Genomic DNA, 25,061 nt, shown 5'->3' with positions numbered 1-25,061 from the left:
AATGCATACTCTTCTTTTGGGTATATCCCTTTGGTCTGATGATTTGGAATTTAATATATTCTGTTCTTTATACCACCTTCAGTCCCATTGGGGGGATGTTTTAATGTCCCTCTGTTAGTTCTTGCTGTCTGGTGACCTACATCTGACCACTCTTGCCCTCTTGGATGATGCACCCCACTGGAACATGGTGTCTAGCCTCCCATCTTGGAAGTCATCCCCTCTTTTGCTGTGATATATGTTTTTGTAAGTAAAAAAAGGTTTTGGTTATGTGACTGTTGATTTATTTTTTTGATATACTCATTTATGATTGTTTATACATTTACTAGAAAGCCCTTTGTCTCTCATGCCACCTGAGGAAGATCTAGAATGATCGAAACGCGTTGGGGTGTTTTCTCTCTTTTCTGTATGGTTTCATATTTTTGCATTAAGAGTTCTCTTGTAGGAACACTGTCAGAGCAATATTCTTTTTAGAAACCATGTATGTAATATTACAATGGAAATGTGTATGTAATAAAGTTGACAAAAATCTCTTAAAATGTCTCTTTCAATATATGTATGATCTTATTGCTGCATTAAAGTCCCACTGGGGGTTCTTTGGGTACCAACTCTGTCAGTATCCCTCCACAGAAACTGCGATTATACATACCCATCACCAGCATTTTAACAGTGTTCACCCCTGATTATTTGGAAGGAAATTATTTTACCTCCACTGTATTATACTGCAGTGGCAAGTGGTTGTAGTCTATCTATCCAATAGGGTACTCTGAAAGCACTGTTTAAGCTGGCTGTAAAGGGTCAAAGTAAGTTTCTAAAATTAATTTAAAGTAAACTGAATTGTCTGACTGAATCACAGTTGCAATTTGTACTGGACTTCATTAGCAGTTTCCTAAAAGTTAGCACAATTTTTTCCTTTTTTTTGCCTTTTGATAGAGTAGAAAATGGATAAAACCCCTGTCATTTTGTTCCTGTCTTTGGGAGATTTCCATCCACTTCCAATTCCAGAAAAACAACACAAAGTGGGTGGAAAATGTTTCAATGTGAGATGAAATCACCTCTTTTCCTATTCCAGTGATTACTATAATATTCAGGATTTTTCATCATCTCCTTTCCTGGGGGGCACCTGGAGAAAAAGAGAGGATGAACCTCTCCAGCAGGGGCATAGTCAACAGTACAAGAAAAAAAAAAACTGGACAGACGTTCTGTTTCATGCCCTTAATGTTGTACTCATTGTAAAATCTTTAACTTGTCCTTTAAGTGACAGAGGGCTTTTACCTTTGGGTTATACCAGTTATACATAATAAGGACTGGACACTAAAGAGCAAACAAAACCCCCCATTTTCTTTCCCATACATAAAAGGGACACAGGAAAACTTTACCTTTTGGGACATCCTGTGCTCAACCAAATTACATCCATTCTGCCTGTAAGTAGCAATATAGCACAACGGAAAAGACTCCCTGTGTATTTATTGCCTAGAGTTGATTTTTAACAAATGACGCACACATCATGCAACTGGAAATTTATTTAATCAATAAATAAAACAATACATATAAAACAATAAAAAAACAAAATACAAATAATTAAAGCTGAACTCTGGGTAAAATCAAAATTTAGACCTTGCAATGGGGCTGCCACATCACACTGTAAAGGTTAAATGCTCATTTTTATCGAGGGGTAACAAACAGCAGTTTTACTTACCTTATCCCTCACTCTGACAGGCTTCCTCTCAGCTATACAACTGGCCCCCGAAGCTGCTTGGCCGCTCCATTGGTCGCAGATACTCTGACGTCATCACGTACAGTGCAGGTCCACTTGAATTGTAAGTGAGGACTTCAAGGTCCCACGTACAACTCCGCAGCAGTGGAAAGAAGAGAAAAATGCTGGCTGCCAGGACAGTGAGGAATATGGTAAGCAAAACTGCTGTTTATGTTCCCCTATATAAAAACAAGCATTTGACCTTTGCAGTACAGGGAAGCACCAGTGCAAAGGTAACTTTTGATTTCATCCAGAGTTCAGCTTTAAATATGTACAAAGAATGAAATGGGGGGAAAGAACACATACAATCTTTAGAATCCTTCAGAACACAGTTAGCCTTATTTACCAAGAACTGCTAATCCTTCATTAAAAGAGTAACAAAAAACCTAGTTAGTTCCATTTTGCAGGAACGATAAATGATGGAAAAACATTTTTTTCAATTACTTCACAGCAGCAGCATCATTTAAATACCTTAATTACTTTTTCAAACTTCATAAGATAGGTTTACAAATGCAGCTGGATACTGTGAAAATCAAAGTTTGGAAGGAATTTAAAGTACCATTAGGGATTAGCATTTTTTTTTCAGTAAATATTACCAGTTTTTGTAAAGCTGGAATATAACAGACTGCCACAGGAGTCACAATATTTCTCTCAGTGAATATGTAAATACATGCCAAAAAATGCCTACCTAACACTACATGCTGCTTATGTTAGGTTTATTGCACATCAATTGCATTTAGAAAAATCTACTGAAGAGAAACTAAACGTACATTACAAGTTATTTTTACAAAAAGGAACTATTTTCAGCACTCCCAGATAAAGTTCTAGCTCAGAGAAGAGATATACTTGTACACAACTTGACATTCTGTCCTGTATTCCATCTGAAATTTAATGCAGAAATCCTCTTAAAAAAAAACCCTCCTTAAAGTTGAACTCTTATCAGCTTGTAAAAAAAAAATACCCTTTGGTAGCTTTTCTAATAAGCTTGCTAAATCTAGATGTCTATAGCATAGAAAAATACCTACCTTTTTCTCCACTTCTTTAGGTGTCATACCTGCCAGCAGATCAATCCCTTGTAGTCTGTCATGGACATCATCATCTTCTACAATGCAGGACCAGTAGTACTTGCACTTCCCATGAGAATGTTGAATTACCACCCACATTAAGGAAGTGAAGGAGTATACGGAGAGTCAGGGGAGTAAGGAATAAGGTAAAATCTGTTATAGAACCTTAGACATAACGAGCATTAGAGGCTTAATAGACAGGAGGGGACCTACGAAAAATCACTCATTACAGGCTGGAGTTCAGCTTTAAGGGTCAGCCTGATATTTCAAAATTCAAGTGGTTGTAAAGGCTCAAGTTTTTTTTACCTTCATGCATGCTAGACATGAAGGTAAAAAACCTTCTGTGTGCAGCATCCCCCCCCCCAGCCCACCCTAATACTGACCTAAGCCCCCTCTCGATCCAGCGATGATGGAGTCTTAGCTATCCCGGGACTCCCTCTCCTCATTTGCTGAGACAGCAGTGGGAGCCATCGATTACAACCAGTGAACCAATGAGGAGAGAGGGGGTGGGGCCAAATGGACCCACAGAGCAGCATCTGTAGAGTGTGCATGCTCGGGTGCCCCCATAGCAAGCTGCTTGCTGTGGGGACACAATGCAATAGGAAGAAGGGTCAGCCGGTCACCGGAGGATTGATGAATAGAATGTATATTTATTGATCAATAGGACACACAAAACACCAGGACATGAATACAGGACTTGTTAACGTGTTTCACACAATCTCATGCTTAATCATAACAATTATTGGTTGTTGGTTATGATTAAGCATGAGATCGTGTGAAACACATTAACAGGTCCTGTATTCATGTCCTGGTGTTTTGTGTGTCCTATGGATCAATAAATACACACTATATTCATCTATCCTCCGGTGTGCGGCTGACTCTTCTTACTGTTGCATCGTATGTGGTGGCGAGCCAGAGACTGCACCTGTTGTGGATTGATCTGGATTGTTTGCCTGAGAGGTATACCTCTGTTCTATGGGGACACCAGACAGGGAGGGAGGGACCAGGAGCATCGGGGGGGGATCCAAGAAGAGGAGGATCCGGGCTGCTCAAGCAAAACCACTGCGCACAGCAGGTAAGTATAGATATGTTTGTTATTTTAAAAAAAAATTAAACCTTTAGAATCACTTTGATAGATGGAGAACTATATCACCTTTTTCATCTCAAGGAGTTTGATTTTATATATGTAATATCAAAAGATGATCATAATCTTCCCATTGGATACTGTAAAGAATGCAACAGGATGACTAGCTTTGTGGTAGGAGTCAAGCTTTAAAGCAGGCTGGGACAGAGGTGGGAATTACGGTGTTTCTGCTTTAGTTTCCAACAGAAATATAAAAGGCAAAGAGGTGACTCCACCTATAACTGAAATACCAATTTTTGAGTAGTTTGTTTTGCCTGAAAGTACAAGTACGTCTCTAAAAATCAGTTGACTTGTGCCTGTGAAGGAGGACCTGAATCCTAAACCCATGCTGAATAAAGGGCATTGATTTCAAGATTAAACTAGATGCAAACCCTTATTGAGTGTCAGCTTTCTAAAATTACCGTTTATCACAAACAATTAATATTGTTTAAAACTATTATTTTTTATGCCATTTGTTGCATTCAAGTCCTGTTGATCTACAATAGCCTCTTTGCAGCCACTTCTTATTTACATACATTGCCTTACAGTGATGACTTTAGGGATTGTGACAACAGTGGACCATATAACAATAATAATAGCATACAGATACTGCCGCACACTGTATTCTCAACTCCATTGTAAGATGGATGAAAAACTGGCTTCAGCTCAGATCCCAGCCCATCGGTCACTCCCCTCTAACATGTTTTACACACATTGGGCTTAATTGTAGATGACCTGTATGATTAAGCCCAATGTGGGTTAAACAGAGGGGCGTGACCGATGGGCTGGGATTTGACCTGAAGCCGGTTTTTCATCCATCTTACATTGAAGTTGAGAATACAGTGTGCGGTGGTATCTGCATGCTATGTTATATTTTGGAGTGGGATGTGCTCTGTCTCTCACAGCACCTAAATACAGAGCGTAAAACTGGGAGCCGGACACTGCAGGCTTGGAGAGGCACCGATCTGTTATGGTAACAGTGGACCATATTTGTGTAACGAGTGTTGAAAGAGTCACTTGTAGTTTCTGCAGGAAGCTGTGTGGCAGGTGACAACATAGAAGGCCAAATGAGACTCAGTGCAGAAAACTGTCACTTTATAAGAGGGAGCAATTTAACAAGGCAGGAGCACCAGGCATTGCAAATGTTTAAATAAATTGACTTTTGAAATTACATTAACATGCTGACACATATGAGACTTTAGTATTTAGTTTGCATGTACGTTATGCCATACTCCCTGCACTCCCTACACATTCTAGAGCATCTAGTGAGTACAGAGGCTCTGACAACTGACTGATTCAATTATTTGAGAATATGAAGTATTGAATACAGCCCTACCCAAGGAATCGGGGTCCTTCCTTAGGTACCATGAATTTATATGAATACAAGAGCAGGTACCACAAGGTGTAATACTAATTTATAGATGTTTGTAGACATCATAGGTTAACTTTAAACAAACTCTATTTATGTCATTCATGCTATTATATATGTGTATATATATTCAATGCTCAGCACAGTGTTTGGATAATAAATGTAAAAAGACGGTGCCTGTAATTTAACCCCATGAGATCTGATTTTTCCAAAGCAGAAATAGTTGCTGGCACATCATACAACAAACAAGAGTAAGAAAAATCTTCTTGCTTCAAATGACGTGATAGATTTCACAGAGTAAATGTGTCCTTTCTCGAAACATCTGCTCATATAGTATAAATCATGTATCAGCCAGGTTTGTTAATCACTCTAGTGTGTTGTTGCTGCCATTGTCAATTGGCAAGAACTTGCTCCAGATTCTCCAGGCATTTTAAATGATACACTTCATGTCTATTTTCCAAGCCAGTTTCATCTGTGAAAAGGGAAAAATGGAAACCGTAAAAACCCACACCAATAATACATTATACTGAACATTGACTGCTGGTGTTTTGGGACAAAAAGACTGCTGCAAATAAACGCACACACAGCTCATATATCATCTTTTATACAGTATAATATAAAGCACAAATGTATCCATGTGAAAAGACTGTTAGTTAAATTCATGATATTTGCAAATCTAAGGTATTTCCTACAAAAGTTTGGCTTGGTTCCATGTAATTCTACCACAGCAGACTCTCTACTGGTCCTTTAAAGGGACCCCATCACCTATCATGTATAGGTGAAAGAATCAATGTAAGCACTCTTTTCTGCACCACAGCCACCACCAAAATACTCATTGTTGAACTTCAGAGGTAGTGGTAACATCTCTCCCTTCATCATGTCTGTCCTCCGTCATGTGATGGTGCTCAGGCCTATCAACAGGTTGCTAGGTCAAAGCACTGCATTATGGGCTGTCATAGGTGGACACTGAAGAAGTAGCGGGAAAGTGCTAGAGAGGCAAGTATAAAGGGGACGAGGGTAAATTTTTCACAAATTCTGACCAAAAAAATCACAAAATCACTGACCAGTGCAGAGCCTTTGTAATTTTCATTATATGATTTAAACTGCATGGGGTCACAACAGGTGTACAGAAAAAAATAAAAAGAAAGATCAGCCTTTACTGTTGTTGATGACACTTTGAGCCTAGCTAAGTACTGAACAGTTTGTTAGTGACAAAAGATCTGCAGGTGTGGCTCTAGTACATTATAGCAATGACTTCTATACAGCCTGTGTCACTATAAAAAAAAAATGATAAAATGGGTAACAAGAGTTGGACGTAAAAAGTTAAACTCTAAATGATTTGCAGATGTGAAAGTGACAAGATGTATCACGTTGAAAGCGCAAGTGATGTAATATTATTTTGCTTTCGCTGTGTGATGAGACACCTAGCTAACAGGTGAGAAGCCTCACTTTCGTCATTCACTGCGTGTGCTGCTAGTAATACGAAGCTGTGTCAGAGCTTACTGAGCTTCAAAGAGGGCAAATTGTTGGTGCCCGCTTAGCTGGTGCCTCTGCGACCGAAGATGGCAATTTATTTGCTGTGTCGCGAGGTACAGTATCAAAGGTTATGATGTCATATACAGTTTCCATGAAAACATCGCCTGATAAGCATAACACACACACACACACACACACACACACACACACACACACACACACACACACACACACACACACACACACACACACACACACACACACACACACACACACACACACGTTCAAAATAATAGCAATGTGTTGAAAAAAGTGAATAAAGCTCAAAATCCTTCTAATAGCTTTTATTTCCATACACACAAATGCATTGGGAACACTACGCTATCTATTCCAAATCAAAATACGAAATTTGTGGTGTTCCTCTAAAAAAAATTTGAAGAAAAGCGAATATTAGTCTGTTCAAAAAAATAGCAGTGTTTGTATTCTTCTTTACAAACTCAAACATTCAATATATAAACTGAAAAATGTTTGAAGATTTTGCTTTCCTTTGAATCACTTAATATTTAGTTGTATAAGCACTGTTTCTGAGAACTGCTGTACATCTGTGTTGCATGGAGTCAACCAACTTCTGGTACCTGTGAACAGGTATTCCAGGCCAGGATGATTGGACTACATTCCACAATTCTTCTCTATTTCTTGGTTTTGCCTCAGAAACTGCATTTTTGATGTCACCCCACAAGTTTTCTATTGGATTAAGATCCGGGGATTGGGCTGGCCACTCCATAACATAAATCTTGTTGGTCTGGAACCAAGATGTTGCACGTTTACTGGTGTGTTTGGGGTCGTTGTCTTGTTGGAACACCCATTTCAAGGCCATTTCCTCTTCAGCATAAGGCAGCATGACCTCTTCCAGTATTCTGATGTATTCAAACTGATCCATGATCCCTGGTATGCGATAAATAGGCCCAACACCGTAGTATGAGAAACATCCCTATATCAGGATGCTTGCGCAACCATGCTTCACTGTCTTCACAGTGTACTGTGGCTTGAATTCAGTGTTTGGGGGTCATCTGACAAACTGTCTCCGGCCACTAGACCCAAAAAGAACAATCTTGCTTTCATCAGTCCACAAAATGTTGCGCCATTTCTCTTTAGACCAGTCAATGTGCTCTTTGGCAAATTGTAACCTCTTCAGCACATGTCTTTTTTTCAACAGTGGGACTTTGCGGGGGCTTCTTGCAGATAGCTTGGCTTCACATAGGCGTCTTCTAATTGTAACAGTACTCACAGGTAACTTTAGGCCTTCTTTGATCTTCCTGGAGCTGATTGTTGGCTGAGTCCTTGCCATTTTGGCTATTCTTCTATCCATTCGAATGGTAGTTTTTCGCTTTCTCCCACGTCTTTCAGGTTTTGGTTGCCATTTTAAAGCATTTGCGAATATTTTAGCTGAGCAGCCTATCATTTTCTGCACTTCTTTATATGTTTTCCGCTCTCCAATCAACTTTTTAATCAAGGTACACTGTTCTTCTGAACAATGTCTGGAACGACCCATTTTCCTCAGAATTTCAGAAAGAAATGCACTGTAACCAGCATGTACAATATTTGCTGCCTTCCTTCCTTAAATAAGGGCAATAATTGCCACCTGTTTTTCAAAGAATGAATGACCTCACTAATAGAACTCCACACTGCTATTATTTTGAATATGCCCCTTTCAATTAGTGATTCAATTACACAGAATCAGCAGCATGTCATGACTGTTGGGTCTGTTGGATTTCTATTACTCTACTACACCTGCTAGTAAATTATTTGCCATGTAGAGATATCATTTCTACCAAAAACAGTGATTGATCAGGTTAGTGATGTCTGACTTCTATTATTTTGAACACAACTGAACATACATACACACATATTATTATTATACAGTATTTATAAAGTGCCAACAGTTCGCTCAGCGCTGTACATTACAAAGGGAGACAGAACAAAAACAATACAATGTGATACACAAGAGGTTCGAGGGCCCTGCTCTTTCAAGCTTACAATCTAGGAGGGAGGGGATAGTGGTACAGGAGGAGATAGCTGTGGGGAATGGAGTGGTAGGAAGAGTGGAGGAGGTCGGCAATTAGCAGGGGGTGGGGTAGGCTTCCCTGAAGAGGTGGGTTTTCAGGGTGCGCCTAAGTGAAAGGAGAGTAGGTGATAGTCTGATGGATTGGGGTAGGGAGTTCCAGAGGATAGGTGATGTCCTGGAGAAATCCTGGAGGCGGGCATTGGAGGAGGAGACCAGGGAACTAGAGAGAAGGAGGTCTTGAGAGGAGCGGAGTGTGCGTGTTGGGTGGTACTTGGATATTAGGTCGGTGATGTAGTTTGGGGCAGTATGATGGACAGCTTTGTAAGTCAGTGTTAGGACTTTGAATTTGATCCGTTGTGCAATCGGAAGCCAGTGGAGGGATTGGCAGAGGGGGGTGGCGAAAACGGAGCGGTTGGTGAGGTGAATGAGTCTGGCTGCCGTGTTCAGGATCGACTGAAGCGGGAATAGCCTGTGGTGAGGCAGGCCAGTGAGGAGGGAGTTGCAGCAATCGAGTCGTGATATGATGAGGGAGTGGATGAGCGGTTTAGTGGTTTCTGGGAGTTAGGAACGTGTGGATTTTGGCGATGTTGCGGAGGTGGAGTCTGCATGAGTTTGTTAGTGATTGGACTCAGGGCTGGAAGGATAGGTTGGAGTCCAGAATGACACCAAGTACTCTGGCCTGCAGGGCGGGCCTGATAGTGGCATTGTTGGACGTGATGGAGAAGTCAGTGGGGGGTGGTGTGCGAGCTGGGGGGAAGACTAGGAGCTCGGTTTTGGAGAGGTTCAGTTTAAGGAAGTGGAGCAACATCCAGTCTGATATGTCGTTTAGTAGGTTTGTGATTCGGGCGGAGACAGAGGGGGTGAGGGGGGGGGTAGAGAGATAGATTTGTGTGTCGTCGGCATAGAGGTGGTAGTTGAAGCCGTGAGAGTGTATGAGTTGGCCAAGGGAGGAGGTGTAGATGGAGAAGAGAAGGGGCCCGAGGACGGAGCCTTGAGGGACCACAACAGAGAGGGGGAGGTGGTAGCGTTATAGGTAACGCTGAAGGAGCGTTGTGATAGGTAGGACGAGAGCCAGGAGAGAGCAGAATCTCTGAGGCCGAGGGAGTGTAGTTTTTTGAGGAGGAGGGGGTGGTCGACTGTGTAGAAGGTAGCGGAGAGGTCGAGGAGTAGGAGCACTGAATAGTGGCCATTAGCTTTGGCAATTGTAGACTACGCGCTCAAGGAGTTTGGATGAGAATGGGAGCAGGGAGATGAGTCTGAGGTTGTTCGGGTCGTTGGGGTCCAGGGAGGGCTTTTTAAGTATGGGAGTGTGCGCGTGCTTCAGAGGGGAGGGGAATGCGCCGGAAGAGAGGGAGAGATTAAAGATGTGGGTGAGGGAGCGTAGGATGGAGGGGGAGGGAGGTCGTAGGAGTTGTGAGGGGATAAGGTCAAGGGGCAGGTGTTGAGGCGGGCATCAGAAAAGACCTTGGTGACCTCCTCGATGGTAGTAAGGTTCAAGGTGTGGAGTGTGCTTCAGTGTGAGGAATGTTAGGTAGGGTGGAGGTCAGAGCAGTGGTGAGGCCGAGGAAGAGGGGTGATGAGGGGGTAGCTGTGTGAGAGGGGAGGGGTTTGGAGAGAGTTTGAGGAGCGGCAATGTCCTTGCGAATTGTGTCAATCTTGTTTTTAAAGTGATTGGCAATCTCAAGGGCGGTGAGTGAGGTGCTGGGTGGAGGTGGGGGCAGAGAGAGTAGAAAGTTAAAGGTGGAGAAAAGTCGGCGAGGATTGGAGGAGAGGGTCTTGATGAGGGTCAGGAAGTATGCTTGTTTGGTAGCGTGGAGGGCGGAGGTGTATGTGTGGAAGGTGGATTTATAGCGGGCGAAGGCTTGTTGGGATCTGGTTTTGCGCCATAGTCGCTCCAGGGCACGACTGTGTCGTTTGAGAGTTTTGGTGTGATCAGTCTGCCAAGGCTGGAGTGGTCGGGGTCTGATGTTTCGTGTGGTTAAAGGCGCTAATGAGTCAAGGGCGGCTGACAGCTAGTTGTTATAAGCAGTCATACCCAGGTCGGGGCAGGACAGGGGGGAGGATGCTGTCGTGGAGTTGATCAGGTGCAGAGTGCAGGGGGGCAGGGTTCAGGTTGCGGAGGTTACGGCTGGTAGTAGTATGGCATTTGGAGGGGTAGGCGTTTGAGGACGAGGAGACAGAGAAGGTAATAAGGTTGTGGTCCGAGAGAGGGAAGGGGGTGTTAGTGAGGTTGTGGGGAGAGCAGAGGTGGCAGAAGACAAGGTCCAGGATATTTCCGTCAGAGTGGGTGGTGGATTGTATGCACTGTGTGAGTGCAAAGGAGGAGGTTAAGTGGAGGAGTTGGGATGAGGCCGGGTTGTCGATGTTGACAGGGATGTTGAAATCCCCAAGGATGATGGTGGGTAGCTCAGAGGAGAAAAAGAAGGGTAACCAGGCGTAAAAGTCATCAAGGAAGCGGGATATGGGTCCAGGAGACCTGTAGATTACGGCAACCTTCAGGGGGGTTGGGGAGAATAGTCGGATGCAGTGGGCCTCGAAAGAGGAGAAGGATAGAGGGGGGGGTTTGGGAGGACTCGGAAGGTGCTCTGTGGTGACAGGAGCAGACCAACCCCACCACCTTTATGACTGTTGGGTCTGGGTGAGTGGGTCCAAATGAGATCATCTTAGTAGAGTGCAGCAGGGGAGGTAGAGTCAGTGGCCTGGATCCAGGTTTCCGTGATCGCTAGGAGGTTGAAGGAGCGGGAAACAAAGAGGTCGTGGATGGCGGTGAGCGTGTTGCACACCTATCGGGCATTTAGGAGTGCACACGAAAACAGGGGGGGTGGTTTTAGGGAGCAGGGGGACAGATACTAGGTTGAGGGGGTTGCGGCAGGACGTGGAAGTGGGAGGGTGCTGTGTGGGTGAGCGAAGTGGTGGAGATGTCTCCCGCGGTTAGGAGGAGAAGGAGGGTGAGAAAGGTGGCATGGGAGCGGGATGTGCAGGAGCGTGTAAGTCTACCAGTGGAGGTGTTCGGGTCAGTGGGAGAGTGGAGTATTAGGAGGCGGTGGTGGGTGCCGTAGAGGGGCGAAGGAATCAGTGAGGACACATTATACAGTTGTTTGGGAGGAGCAGAGGGATATACAGAATAGATTTTGGGAACGGAGGAGAGGAATATGAGGAGGAGTGGAAGAGGCATTTTTGGGAGGTGCATGTGGTGGCAGACAGGAGTGGTGGGGGCTTGGCTGCCGATAGTCCAGTGTGCAGTGGTGTATCTCGTCGCTGTGTCTTCCGGTAGCTGGAGTTTAGGGGAGTAGGGAGAGGGGATCGGGGGTGGATGGATGGTTGCCAGGGGCGCTTGATTGGAGACAGTCTGGCGTGCAGTGGGGTTTCGCGTTATGGTGTTTTACATCTAGAGTTCTAGTCTTTAGGTCAAGTTGAGCTGGGGTCGGTGTGAGTGGTCTCTGGGTGTTCGGGTCAGGAATGTTGTGCGGCTGTTTCCTGTCTTGCAGGGGTGGCTCTTGGTGCTGGCGGAGGGCCAGGGAGTCCACTGGGGTGTCCGCGAGGTGTGCGGCTGCGCGACAGCCTTCTGCGCTGTTGTGGTCCCCTCTCGGTGCTGGTGATATTCCCTAATGGTGCAGGCAGGACAGGAGCTGGCGGCTTTCCCTCTGAGTGTAGGCAGGAAACATGGGAGCAGGAGCAGGAGGTAGGGGCTCTCCCTCCCTGTGGCGGTGGCTTCCCTGGGTACCTGTGTTGGTGGAGGTGGTAGTGGTGGCAGCTTCGGTGGGGGTGATGGCTGCTTACCCCACTGGAGAGAGCGGCCATGCGGCGGCATGTCTCTGTTCGCTGGGTGGCCTGGAGTGGCCTCTGGGCTGAGGCTGGGTGCCGGCTGCTGGCTGTTGCAGGGTGCTGGGTGGCCTGGAGTGGCCCCTGGGCCGAAGCAGGGTGTTGGTTGCTGGTTGTTGCAGGGCGCTGGGTGGACTGGAGTTAGCCCCTGGGCCGAGGCTGGGTGCCGGGTACTGGTAGCTGGGTGCCGGAAGCTGGTTACTGGATGCCAGTTGCTGCAGGGTGCTGGGTGGCCTGGGATGGACCCAGGGCCGATGGGGAGGGCCCTAGGGAGGCAGGCAGGTCAGCGGGGGCTGGGGGGGTGGAGCTGCGGCAATCTGGGCTGATGACCGGCATTCCGGGTTGGCCGCGGCTTCGAAGGCCGCAAGTCACGGAGCTGGGTGCCGGTTGCTGTAGGGTGCTAGATGGCCTGGGATGGACCCAGGGCCGATGGGGAGGGCCCCAGGCAGGCAGGTCAGCGGGGGATGGGGGGTGGAGTGGCGGCAACCCGGCCGATGACCGGCGTTCTGGGTCGGCCGCGGCAAAAATTGAGGCCGCGGCTTCAGGGGCTGCGGTAGGCCGCAAGTCCCGGAGCTCCGGGATTTGGCCGAAAGTGCCCCAGCGCCCCTCCCTGGGTGCTTGTCGGGTGCCGCAGAGTCGTGGGGGCCCCACCAGGGTCCGCTGCCGCCTGGATGGCAGCGGATTAGAACTTGGGGCTCAGGAGCTCTCCCTCACATGTCTGCTCCCGTCGCCATCTTGGTCGCACTATAAATATATGAATGATACCCCTCCAACTCATTGGATTCAGGTGTTCCAATCACCTCCGTGGCCACAGGTATATAAAAGCAAGAGCCTAGGCATGCAGACTGCTTCTACAAACATTTGTGAAAGAATGGGTCCCTCTCAGGAGCTTCATCCGTGAAATTTCCTTGCTACTGAATATTGCACGGTCAACTATTAGTGGTATTATAACAAAGTGGAAGCAGCTGGGAACAACAGCAACTCATCCATGAAGTAGTAGGCCACATAAAATGACAGAGCGGGGTCAGCGCATGCTGAAGCGCACAGTGCGCAGAAATCGCTGTCTGCCGAGTCAATAGCAAAAAACCTCCAAACTTCATGTGACCTTCAGATCAGCACAACAACAGTGTGTAGAGAGCTTCATAGAATGGGTTTCCATGGCCGAGCAGCTGCATCCAAGCCTTACATTACCAAGTGCAATGCAAAGTGTCAGATGCAGTGGTGTAAAGCACGCCACCACTGGACTCTAGAGCAGTGAAAACGTGTTCTCTGGAGTGATGAATCACATTTCTCTGTCTGGCAATCCTGTCTGTCTGGTTTGGTGGTTGCTAGGAGAACAGTACTTGCCTGACTGCACTGTGCCAAGCGTAAAGTTTGGTGGAGGGAGAATTTTGGTGGGGGGTTGTTTTTCGGGAGTTGGGCTTGGCTCCTTAGTTCCAGTGATGGAAACTCTTACGGCGTCAGCATTCCAAGACATTTTGGGCACTTTCATGTTCCCAACTTTGTGTGAGGAATTTGAGGATGGCCCCTTCCTGTTCTACCATGACTGCGCACCAGTGCACAATGCAAGGTCCACAAAGACATGGATGAGCAAATTTGGGGTGGAAGAACTTGACTGGCCTGTACAGAGTCCTGACCTTAACCCAACAGAACAGCTTTAGGATGAATTAGAGCAGAGACTGGGAGCCAGGTCTTCTCATCTGACATCAGTGCCTGACCTCACAAATGCGCTTCTGGAAGAATGGTCAAACATTCCCGTAGACATACTCCTAAACCTTGTGGACAGCCTTCCCAGAAGAGTTAAAGAGTGGGCCAGCTCAATAATGAACCCTACGGACTAAGACTGGGAAGCCATTAAAGTTCATGTGTGTGCAAAGGCAATATAGTGTGTGTGTAATATATATATATATATATATATATATATATATATATATATATAATCTCTGAAAAAAGTGTCCAACGTCCTAGGACCGAGGCATGCTACAATTTTTCTGTTTACCAGTGTCCATATCTTCTCTAAGTGGCAGCATACCCCAACTGTTTCTGAGTTCCTGTGCCCATAAATGGAGAAAGGAAAATGTTTTGTTTATCTGTTAAAACCCTGAATTCATATTTTTAAAGGGACAATATATTTGGAAGGTTAGATACCCCTAATGGATCACTCCTTCATTGTTCTTACCAGGAGGGTTTAACCACTTCCAGTCCGGACACTTTTACCCCCTTCCTGTCCAAGGCAATTTTCAGCTTTCAGCGCTATCACACTTTGAATGACATTTGCGCGGTCATGCTACACTGTACCCATATGAATTTTTTACCATTTTTTTGAGACAGATAAAGCTTTATTTTGGTGGTATTTATTCACCGCTGGGATTTTAATTTTTTTTGCTATGTAAGTGAAAAAGTCCAAAGATTTTGAAAAAAAGTGTTTTTCTTATAAAATTTTGCAAATAAATAATCTTTCATCATAAATCTTGGCCGAAATGTATTCAGTTATCTTTTTAGTAAAAAAAAAAAATAAGCCAAATTAGTTTATAACCAAAAATTATAATTTTTAAACATTGTTTTTACATTTTTATATTATTATTTGTTTTTTTTGTTACATACTGTCACCCTAGCAGTACAGTGTCACCATAGTGACACTGTACTACTTGTGGGGGGTGATAAAGATTTTTTTTTTTTTTTTTACAGTGATTGCTTTTACACCCATATAGGATGTAAGAGCAATCATTTCTCTTTGTCTGCATTCTTGCAGCCATTGAGAAATACTGAGTGAGCTGTGATTGGTCATAGCTTGTCACATGGTACAAGACTGTTGTGAATAGCCTTGTACCATGTGACCTCTGTGATCATTCACAGATTTCACACGTAGTACGCAATGATGTCACAAGTGACATCTTGCTTACTACTTTGCATGTGATCACTGATTGGCCAATCAGTGATCACATGATCGGGATCCCGTCCGACGATCGGATGACACAGTAGACACCGGATCGCGGTGCTGCGTGCTCCCAGGGAGCGTGCACAGCTAGAAATGGCGGGTGCCATTTATGAACAGCAACCCGCCCCTGGAGTGCCACCATCCTGCCGTTTGTAAACAGCAGGCGGACGGCAAGTGGTTAAGTGACCATTGTTTTTGTTTACGGAAGCAGCTGGCCAAGAAGACATTGTGAGACAATCTATCAGCCTTGCACACCGGACAGTCCCAGATGTCTAAGGACAGATGAGAGTACCCTGGAAGAAACAGACTAGGTCAATGCAGCGGTTGTGCCACAAGCCTGAACTAGCTGCTGAATTTGCTTTGGGTGTGAAAACTGCTGAATCCAAGTACTAAACATTAAATATTTAAATCTAATATTTAATATTTACTGGATTAGATTTTTCAGCACTGAACATAACATCATAACATAATTATGCTGTTGTATAGTGGTGGTAAACTTTCACCACAGGATTAACCACAACAAAACGATACATTCCCGTAAAGTACAAAAAGTACAGATTAGAAGAAACCCAAGCAATGACTGTACAGGGTGAAAACAATGTAAGCTAGTATATTTATTTAGTATTAAGAGGAAAAGGCTGCATTTACTATTTGTAACACCAGTCTGAAACACAGCAGGAGTCACATCACCCCACTTACTTTTCCTCATTTCATATAAGGCCTCTTCTATTTTCCCCTTCAGCAAGGGACTCTTCAAAGCCACTTTTGCCTGTAATACAATTGCAACATACCTTAAATGAGATTAAGTGTAAATATATACATGCCCAAAATACACAGATGTAAAATGTTTAACTTGTCAAAAACATTGGCATCCCTGCCAGACTATACATCAAGGTCCTGCACTTGCCTGCAGACCACACTGCATTTAAAGCTCAGCTCCATTTAGAATCATTACCAAGTTTTTACTGTCATCTGTGTTTCCATTGGGGAGCTTTACTCTTAAAGTGACACTAAAACCTCCTTTTTTTTTTTTTTATAAATAACAAACATGTCTATACTTACCTGCTCTGTGCAGTGAGTTTCAACGGAACAGCCCTGATCCTCTTCTTTTTGGGTCCCTGACGATGCTCCTCCCCCTCAAGTAGTGCCCCCAGGGAAAGTTGCTTGCCCTGGGGGGCACCGATGCATGCTCATCCCTGAGCCACTGCTCTATGCATCCTTACGACACATAGAGCCACAGCTTGGGGGGGGGGGGGGGCTCACTGCACACAGATGGTTTTTTACCTTCATACATAGAATACAAGTAGGTAAAAAATCTTAAGCCTTTAGAACCACTTTAAGCCTTGCCTCAATGACCACAGGGAGTGATGATGAAATATCTGTCTGGTGAAGGTAGAAACAACAAAAACATATTTATTTAGTAGAGTAAGTTTCAAAGTTCTCTCGGTTTTATTGCTCTTTAAGACGGGTGGTGGTAAAAACAGGTGGCTGCGCTGTCATTTTACCCCCCCCCCCCCCGGACTCCCACCTGAATTGTACACTACAGCTGGATAGAGCTGTACACATGCAGCAATTTTAACTCGAAGTGCAGAGTCGGACAGGTGGCAGCGCCTGTCAAACTCACCCATTGGGGTTAAATAGGGCTGCACCGGAAGCCAAAAATAAAAGTTAACCACTTGCCCTCCAGAGGATTTACCCCTCTTCCTGACCAGGACATTTTTTGCGATACAATGCTGCGTTGATTTAACTAACAATTGCGTAGTCATGCAACACTACACCCAAATTAAATTTATGTCCTTTTATTTTCCCCACAAACTGAGCTTTCTTTCGGTGGTATTTGATCATCTCTGTGGTTTTTATTTTTGTGCTATACACAAAAAACCGACAATTTTGAAAAAAAAAAATATGTTTAACTTTTTGCTCCAAAATGCATTCTGCTACTTATCTTTGCTAAAAAAAATCCTAATACGTGTAAATTAATTGGTTTACGTGAAAGTTATAGCGTCTACATATGGCGATATATACTGGAATTTTTTTTTTTTACACTAGTAATGGCGGCAATCAGCGACTTGTAGCGGGACTGCGGTGGGCATTCTGATACTTGGGGGGGAACTGTCACTGACATCCCCAGTGACACTAATACTAATAAAAAGCACTGACACTGTACTAATGGCACTGGGCAAAAAGGGATTAACATCTGCTGCGCTCAAAGGGTTAACTCTGTGCTGTGTGTGTTTTACTGTGTAATCGCACTGCTTTGTATTGCTCTGCTATGCAGACAATACAAAGCAGTGTGCTGTGCTGGAGCCAACAGGGAAGAGATTTATATTGTTTACATACAGACCTCTCCCCCGTCAGTGTTCCTCGGTGATCGCCGGGTAATATTTGGCTGGAACCAGTGATCGACAGCTGTAGCCGCCAATGGCGTTGCGGGTAGGGTGCGCGCGCCCCCAACCGAAAATACAAAATCACATATATACGTGATTTTGCGCAGCCCTGCCGCCCTGTAGCAGTAGTTCTGCTACAGGGCGGTCGTAAAGCAGTTAAAAAAAGAACCCAAAATACAGGCAATCAGGAAGCAGAAAAAGTACCTCCTGAAAGCATGTCAGCTGCTGCTATACCACCATCTGAAAAGTGATCCACCGCAAAATGAGCGGTAAACACTACCGCAAGACTGAAAGAAACCTTTTTCTGTTTCCTGTTCTGGAGACACACTCTCATCTGTTCTAAAGACACACTCTCATTTCTTGTCTTGGTGTCACTGGGACAGAAAGTGAGGGAAAAATCTCCCCTATAAGGAGACAAAAATAAAAACTTGACTCTGTTAAAAAACAAAATGGCTAGAGCTGGGCCTTAAAGTGGAACTTTATGCTCTCAAACAATATGGAGTATTTTTAATCCTTATAATGCTAGCATTAGTAAACTGAGTATATCATATTTTCATAAACTTTTTATTTTTTTTACATTTCTTCAGTTATTTCCTGCCTAGGAAAATGATGTCATACATCCAAGGAGTCTTCAGGAGAGGAAGTAGGGTTCTCAGCTCAGCCAATGCCTAAGATAAGGGCAGATGGATTCCAGGAAGTAAATACTACATGAATCATCTGCCCTTACTGAAGATGGACACTGCCAGTAATGCCAGGGGGCTTTTTCAAAATGATTTATTCGCAAAATAAAGCAAGGAGACATGGATGGAGTTTTCTTTGAATTTTAACAATGTATTGAATAGCATTTTAGGTCTGTGGTGCTCAGATGCAGTGCAGTTCCACTTTAAGGACCCACCTAAGACTATGATGGAGCAGATGCATTCTGCTGAGGTGATCCACCTGCTCTCCCTTCCTGTAAACATCTGGCTGAAATGTGTGTGGATTTGTAGCTTCCCCATTGTGGGCTCTGTAACATGCATTCCTGTTAACAGGGGTGTCAAGCCCGCAGCCCCAGAGAGTTTAGCATGTGGCCTGGGTCCTTCTGGAGGGACGCTGCGGATGCGGTGCAAACATAGCAGTCTACACTGACAAGCCAGGAAAATGCCTGGAGGGATGCCAGCGCTGCTATGTTTGCAAAAGCACCGGCAGCAGGAAATACAGGGGTGCCAGGTAAGCAAATGCTGCATGGCCGGATATGCGCCCCGTCCCAGATTTCAACTGTACTCTTCCAAAGCCCTCGCTCAAAGCTGCCCCACCTCCCTACGCAGCACATACATAGGCTACATTCACACCAGTGATTTGAACCAATGCGAACTGTAGTGGAATTTCCTCCTGCAGCTCTCAGCAGGTAAGTGAAGTTGCCAACCTTGTTCACTATGACAGTTCGCCAGCAGTCACATCTATCCGTGTCTCTCTACATAGTCTGCGTCCAGCATTGCAGGTAATCACTGGCTGTGTTGAGAGCAGTGAATAGGTGTGGCTCTTGGCAACTTGTCATTATAGTGAACGGGCCGGCCCCAGCGGCTGCATCTACCGGCTAAAAGCAGCAGGAGGAACTGCTCATCAGCTATCCTTATTGTTAGTGTACTTTGTATGCAGCCGAAAACAAATTTCTCTTCTTCCAATGTGGCCCAGGAAGGTCAAAGTTCTGACACCCTTGTGTTAGAGGATATCCGGAAGCATCCCTAACATGAACCCAGTGTGTCTCTCCTAAACAGCACTGGATTGAGGTTTTATTTAACAAGGCCCAACTAATCAACTTTATCCTCTGCACTGTCTCTACTGATTCTGACCACATGAAATGACCAGAAGAGGAGTAAAAAATAATTTCACTTTGCCTTGCTCCCATTCCGCACTCACCTTCTGGTAATTGTGAAGCAATGCCCATAATGCCGAAGCTCCTATTCTCTGAGAGTAGGGGCTGTCACTTTCCAGAGAAGCACAGAGTACAGCTACAATGTTATCTATTGAAACACAGTGACATTGCACATTAATCAGTTTCATTATGCACAATATACAGCTTTTACAACAAAAGATGAATACCATGAAAACCAACCATGACAAAAATAACTCATGTTTAAGACATTCTGCCTATATTACAAGTAAATGCAATAGTGGAATACATCTTATAACATTCATGAAAACACATACATGTCTATACCTTGACAGCCTGACAGAAGTTGTCACTATTGCAAGCTATTCCCTATGTTAGCTTTGTAAACAGGAAATTTGATGTGCAAGGAAAAAGCAAAAAAAATAAAAAATAAAACACACAACAGAACAAAACAGAGCAGCACTGCAATTTTCACTCCCAGTAAAGCTTCTGGAAACCTACTGTCTGTTCATCATCTAAGTGATTACATGTAATTTATGTAATTTGACAGTACATCTGATAGATATTGTACATCGCACATAATTCATAACATTCTGAAACGTTTTTGCTTTCCTTCCTTTTTTAAACAGTGTTCCAATAATACCTGTATATGCAGTCATTGTGGATGAGCAGTTAACACTGGCTAGCAGAATGTATGACCTAGATTCTACTCTTACCAAGGTCATTTGATTGGTTTGCTTTTCTTGTGTTTGGATAGGTTTTGGTTGTTTCTATTAACCAGTGCAGAGTAAATTGATCAGACCATGATTTGACTCAGAATGGTTCAATTCATTGTGATTCATTTAGCCGAGCCTCAGCTCTGCTCATTTTTTCTTTTTTAACATAAAAAGGTACTGAAATGCTCACTTTGGCGGATTTTTTTTCAGAGCAGACAATAAAAGAGATTTTGTATCCATAGTATAATGTTGTAGTTACATTAAACACACCAGCAAAAATTTCTTTTTTTTTTAGTTTTGAATAGACTGTTGAGGGATAAGAGCATCTGTCAGGTTTTTATTGCTGTCCTGTTTATCATTACCACTAAAAGTGAAAGAAAATCCCAAATATTAGGTTGTCCCCAGAACAGAGGGGAAATCATCCAATGGGGACACTAATGACAACCAGGAAATCCCCACCTTTGGAGGGATTTCCTTTCACTTCCTCTTTTCATTATGGGACAGGAAGTGAAAGGAAATATTCCCAATAAGAAACAGAAGGCAAAAAAACAAACACTCTACAAGGGTTTTACCCTCCCTTACTAATTCAAAATTAGAAAAAATAAATTTTGCCTCTAGTTCTACTTTAACTGCCTCCCGCGCACCATATAAGGAAATGATGGGCACAAGGCAGTTCTCTCATTCTGGGAGGACATCATATGACGTCCTCCCACTCTAACTGCGTGTGCGTGCCCTCGGGGTGCGCAGAGTGGCGATTGGCGGTGCACTGTGTCCCTGTGTCACTGTGTTTTCCGATCAACGGAAAGAGCCGAAGACGTTGGCTAGGTCATGTGATCAGCTGTGTCCAATCACAGCTGATCACATGTAAATAAGGAAATGCTGGTTATCGGCATTTCTCTCCTCACGAGCTGTCACCCTGACAGCTCGAGGAGAGACGGTAATCGGCATTCCTCGGAGGGGACATGTACAGTGTGCCCTGATGATCAGTGTAGCCCCAGCAGTGCCACCTGTCAGTGTCTATCAATGCCACCTTTAATTGCCCATCAATGCCACCTGCCAGTGCCCATCAGTGCCACATATCAGTTCCTACCAGTGTACATCAATGCCACATATCAGTGCCCATCTGAGCTGCCTTTCAGTGCCACCTATCAGTGCCAGTCAGTACCGCCTATCGCTGCCAATTAGTGTCACCTATCAGTGCCAGTCAGTGCTGCCTATCAGTGCCCATCAGTGCCATATATGAGTGCTGCCTTTCAGTGCCCATCAGTGATGTCTGTCAATGCCCATCAGTGCCACCTATCAGCGCCGCTTATCAGTGCCGCCTATCAGTGCCCATCACTGCCGCCTATCAGTGCCCATCACTGCCGCCTATCAGTGCCCATCACTGCAGCCTATCAGTGCCCATCACTGCCGCCTATCAGTGCCCATCACTGCAGCCTATCAGTGACCATCACTGCAGCCTATCAGTGACCATCACTGCAGCCTATCAGTGACCATCACTGCAGCCTCATTAGCGCACATCAGTGAAGGAGAAAAATCACTTAACAAAATTTTATAACAGAAACTAAGAAAACATTTTTTTCCCCAAAATTTTCAGTTGTTTTTGGTTTGTTTAGCAAAAAATAAAAAACCCAGAGGTGATTAAATACCGCCAAAATAAAGCTCTATTTGTCACAAAAACTGCTGAAAAGTCGCCTGGGCAGGAAGGGGGTATAAGTGCCTTGTAGGCTAGTGGTTAAGAACAAGTGCATCACATACACTTCAGTAGGGGCCTCATGCAGCCTTCTGCAGCCAAACTGGTATGACACCTTTTTATTTGTTACATATCCTCATTCACAAAGCACAGCTACAAAATATATTCAAAAACTGAAGCTTACCTTTTGTAGATACTCTTTCTGGAATTTGCAGCAATGTAAAATTCTACTAGTTTTCTTTGTTTATGAGGGGGCTGGGCAGCTGTGTTTTCCATAATTAACCCTGTTTGTACTGTGTAGACAGATCATCTTCTTCATTATCAGTTGTAACTAGACTCGAACAATGTGTGGATTATTTACTAAAACTGGTGCACTCAGAATCTGGTGCAGCTCTGTACAGAAACCAATCAGCTTCCAGGTTTTATTGTCAACGCTTAATTGAACAAGCTGAAGGTAGAAGCTGACTGGCTACCATGAACAGCTGCAACAAATGCTGAGTGCACCAGTTCTAGTAAATCTCCCCATCCATCCTAACAAAGAGTTAAAGCTTTAGAAACTTGGCTTGCATTTTCTGCTAATGAGAGGGCACTCTGCCTGTTCTTAGCACAGACTCACTCAGAGATTGCTAAAAAAAAATCCCTTGCAGTCAGCCATGAAACCTTCTCCTGAGAAACATCTAAAAGTAAGACATCATTTTATTTTAGGTTTATTGTGTGAATGGGAACACACAACAAACATAGTGGGGCTTTCTCAACTTGACTGGAAAAGTAGAAACACACATGATGCATATTTAGCCACCTTGCCAAGATCCCCTTAAAGTGGTTCTAAAGGTAGAAGGTTTTCAGGCTTTTTTTTTCTTCTTTCTATGCATTAAAGGTAAAAGCCAGGTTTACCTAAAGCCCCCTATCCCTCCCCCCTTATACTTGAAATGCATGAAAGGTGCAGCTCTCCTGGGTAACTCTCTCCTCATTGGCTCACACAGCAATGGGACCCATTGGCTCCTGCTGCTGTCAATCCCAGCCAGTGAGCCAATGAAGTGAAAGTGGTGGTGGGGGTCAAGCCATGTGTGTTTTTTGAATGGACAATATCCATTCACAGGACTGCGGCTTGAGAGTGAGCCTGCTCGAGTGTCCCCAGAGCAAGAGGCTTGCTATTGGGGGCATTCAGCTGGGGAGAGGATTGAAAGAACAACCTACCCTATTTTAAGAGGTGAATGCCATGTGTTATTGGCCTCAGAACCAAATCTTGGTGGTGCAGCCCTCCTCTGACTGGGGGAATCAACCAAAAACTGGAAAAAGCACACGGGGCGCAAACACCTAGTGCATTATCCAAGGTTTATCGGAAAATTAAAAACGAAAAACATACTCAAAAAACGCGATGCATATAAAAGCCTGTAGAACCACTGAGATGGCCCAACACGATGGCACAGTAACCGACTGGTGGTGAGGATGGCCTGATTACGTGTTTCAGGGACGTGTCCTCTTCCTCAGCTCTGAAGCCGACAAAGGATTATGCCCTAGTATATATGTGTGTCATAGGTGCTGCCTAGCGAATAGCTCCTCCCCCCTGCCTCAAAGGCAGAGAGAATCAGTGACAATGAAAAATTAAAGATCAATTAAAAACAAAGGCATTGTGCATACTTGTTAAATATTATTATAATATATGTGAAGAGTCTTCCTGCGCCTGGCTCTCAAAATGTCCACTTAGCTCAAAAAGCTTGCAGGTGGGTACTGTGCCATCACGTTGAGCCATCTCAGTGGTTTTACAGGCTTTTATGGGCATCTTTTTGTGAGTATGTTTTTCATTTTTAATTTTCCAATAAACCTTGGATAATGTGCTAGGTGTTTGCGCCCCCCCATGTGCTTCTTTTTCCAGCTGGGGAGAGGAGCTAAGACTGCCGGCGGTGGGATTCAAAAAGAAGAGGATCGGGGCTGCTCTGTGCAAAACCAATACACACAGCAGGTAAGTATGTCTGTTATTTAAAAAAAAAAAAATTAAAAAAACAATGCCACATTAGAATTACTTTATTTGTCTGGTCCATTCCATTCGTCGCAAAATCCACAAATACCAGGCACCCTGAGGGATTAGGGTCGAATTCTTCCTAAGCATTGAGTGCATTCATTCAAAAAAGGAATATCAATCTTTGTGGGGACAGAAATATCCTCCATGTGCTTGAAGACAGGTTACAGTTCGATTTCTGAATGTCTTTGTTACAAAGGGAATTACAAAAACTCAGTCAAGACAGTAATAACATAAGCTGGCCATAGATGGATTGAATCTTGGCCAGTTCAGCAGGGGCCAGCCAAAATTTGATCTATGGGCAGGCTGGTTGATCCATCGATCGACTTCAGTACAACCAGCCTGTCAAATTGTTTTTTTTACATGCGATTACTGCCTGCAACTATAGCCACCAGCAGTAATCACTGTATTCTGCACAATAGCACTGAGCGAGGGATTCCCGCATCAACAATGACTGTGTTGAGGGAGGAACTGAGCAACTTTCTTTCCTGCAACCATGGCCTGCTTTAGTTTTGGGATGAAAGCAATTACCATGCTCGGAAACTGTACTTACCTTTTGGGTCAAAATTATTTTAAATAATTTATTGGCAGAATAAAGAAAGTATGCAATTCAGAAAGAAAGAAATGCTGACAGTTCACCCGGTCTTTACCATGTCATAGTTGAGAAACCACTGTACTGTACTGTCCTATTAGATTCACATCTTCACTCATCATCATTTTGCAGAACATGGTTTGAAAGTAACTGAAGATAGGGGACAATAC

At 44.2% G+C, this 25,061-nt stretch overlaps 1 protein-coding gene across 1 annotated transcript in view; it reads right to left on the bottom strand.

The window, feature by feature from the left end:
• Positions 1 to 5,014: 5,014 nt before the first annotated feature.
• The window catches only part of RTTN (rotatin), a 326,182-nt gene continuing 306,135 nt past the window's right edge, over positions 5,015 to 25,061 (bottom strand). Inside the window, exons 48-50 of the mRNA XM_089664026.1 lie at positions 19,897 to 20,000; positions 16,310 to 16,379; positions 5,015 to 5,781 (exon numbers count right to left, since the gene is read on the bottom strand). Coding sequence (XP_089520152.1) covers positions 5,702 to 5,781; positions 16,310 to 16,379; positions 19,897 to 20,000 — 254 coding nt within the window. The 3' untranslated portion in view covers positions 5,015 to 5,701. The remainder of the gene's footprint in view (positions 5,782 to 16,309; positions 16,380 to 19,896; positions 20,001 to 25,061) is intronic.

Source organism: Staurois parvus, unplaced genomic scaffold, assembly GCF_062004578.1.
Source record: "Staurois parvus isolate SC_StPar_1 unplaced genomic scaffold, SC_StPar_1.0 ptg000045l, whole genome shotgun sequence".
Classification (NCBI taxonomy): Eukaryota; Metazoa; Chordata; class Amphibia; order Anura; family Ranidae; genus Staurois; species Staurois parvus.
The sequence above is the reverse complement of the archived record's forward strand: the minus strand, read 5'-3'. Positions and strand labels throughout refer to the sequence as shown.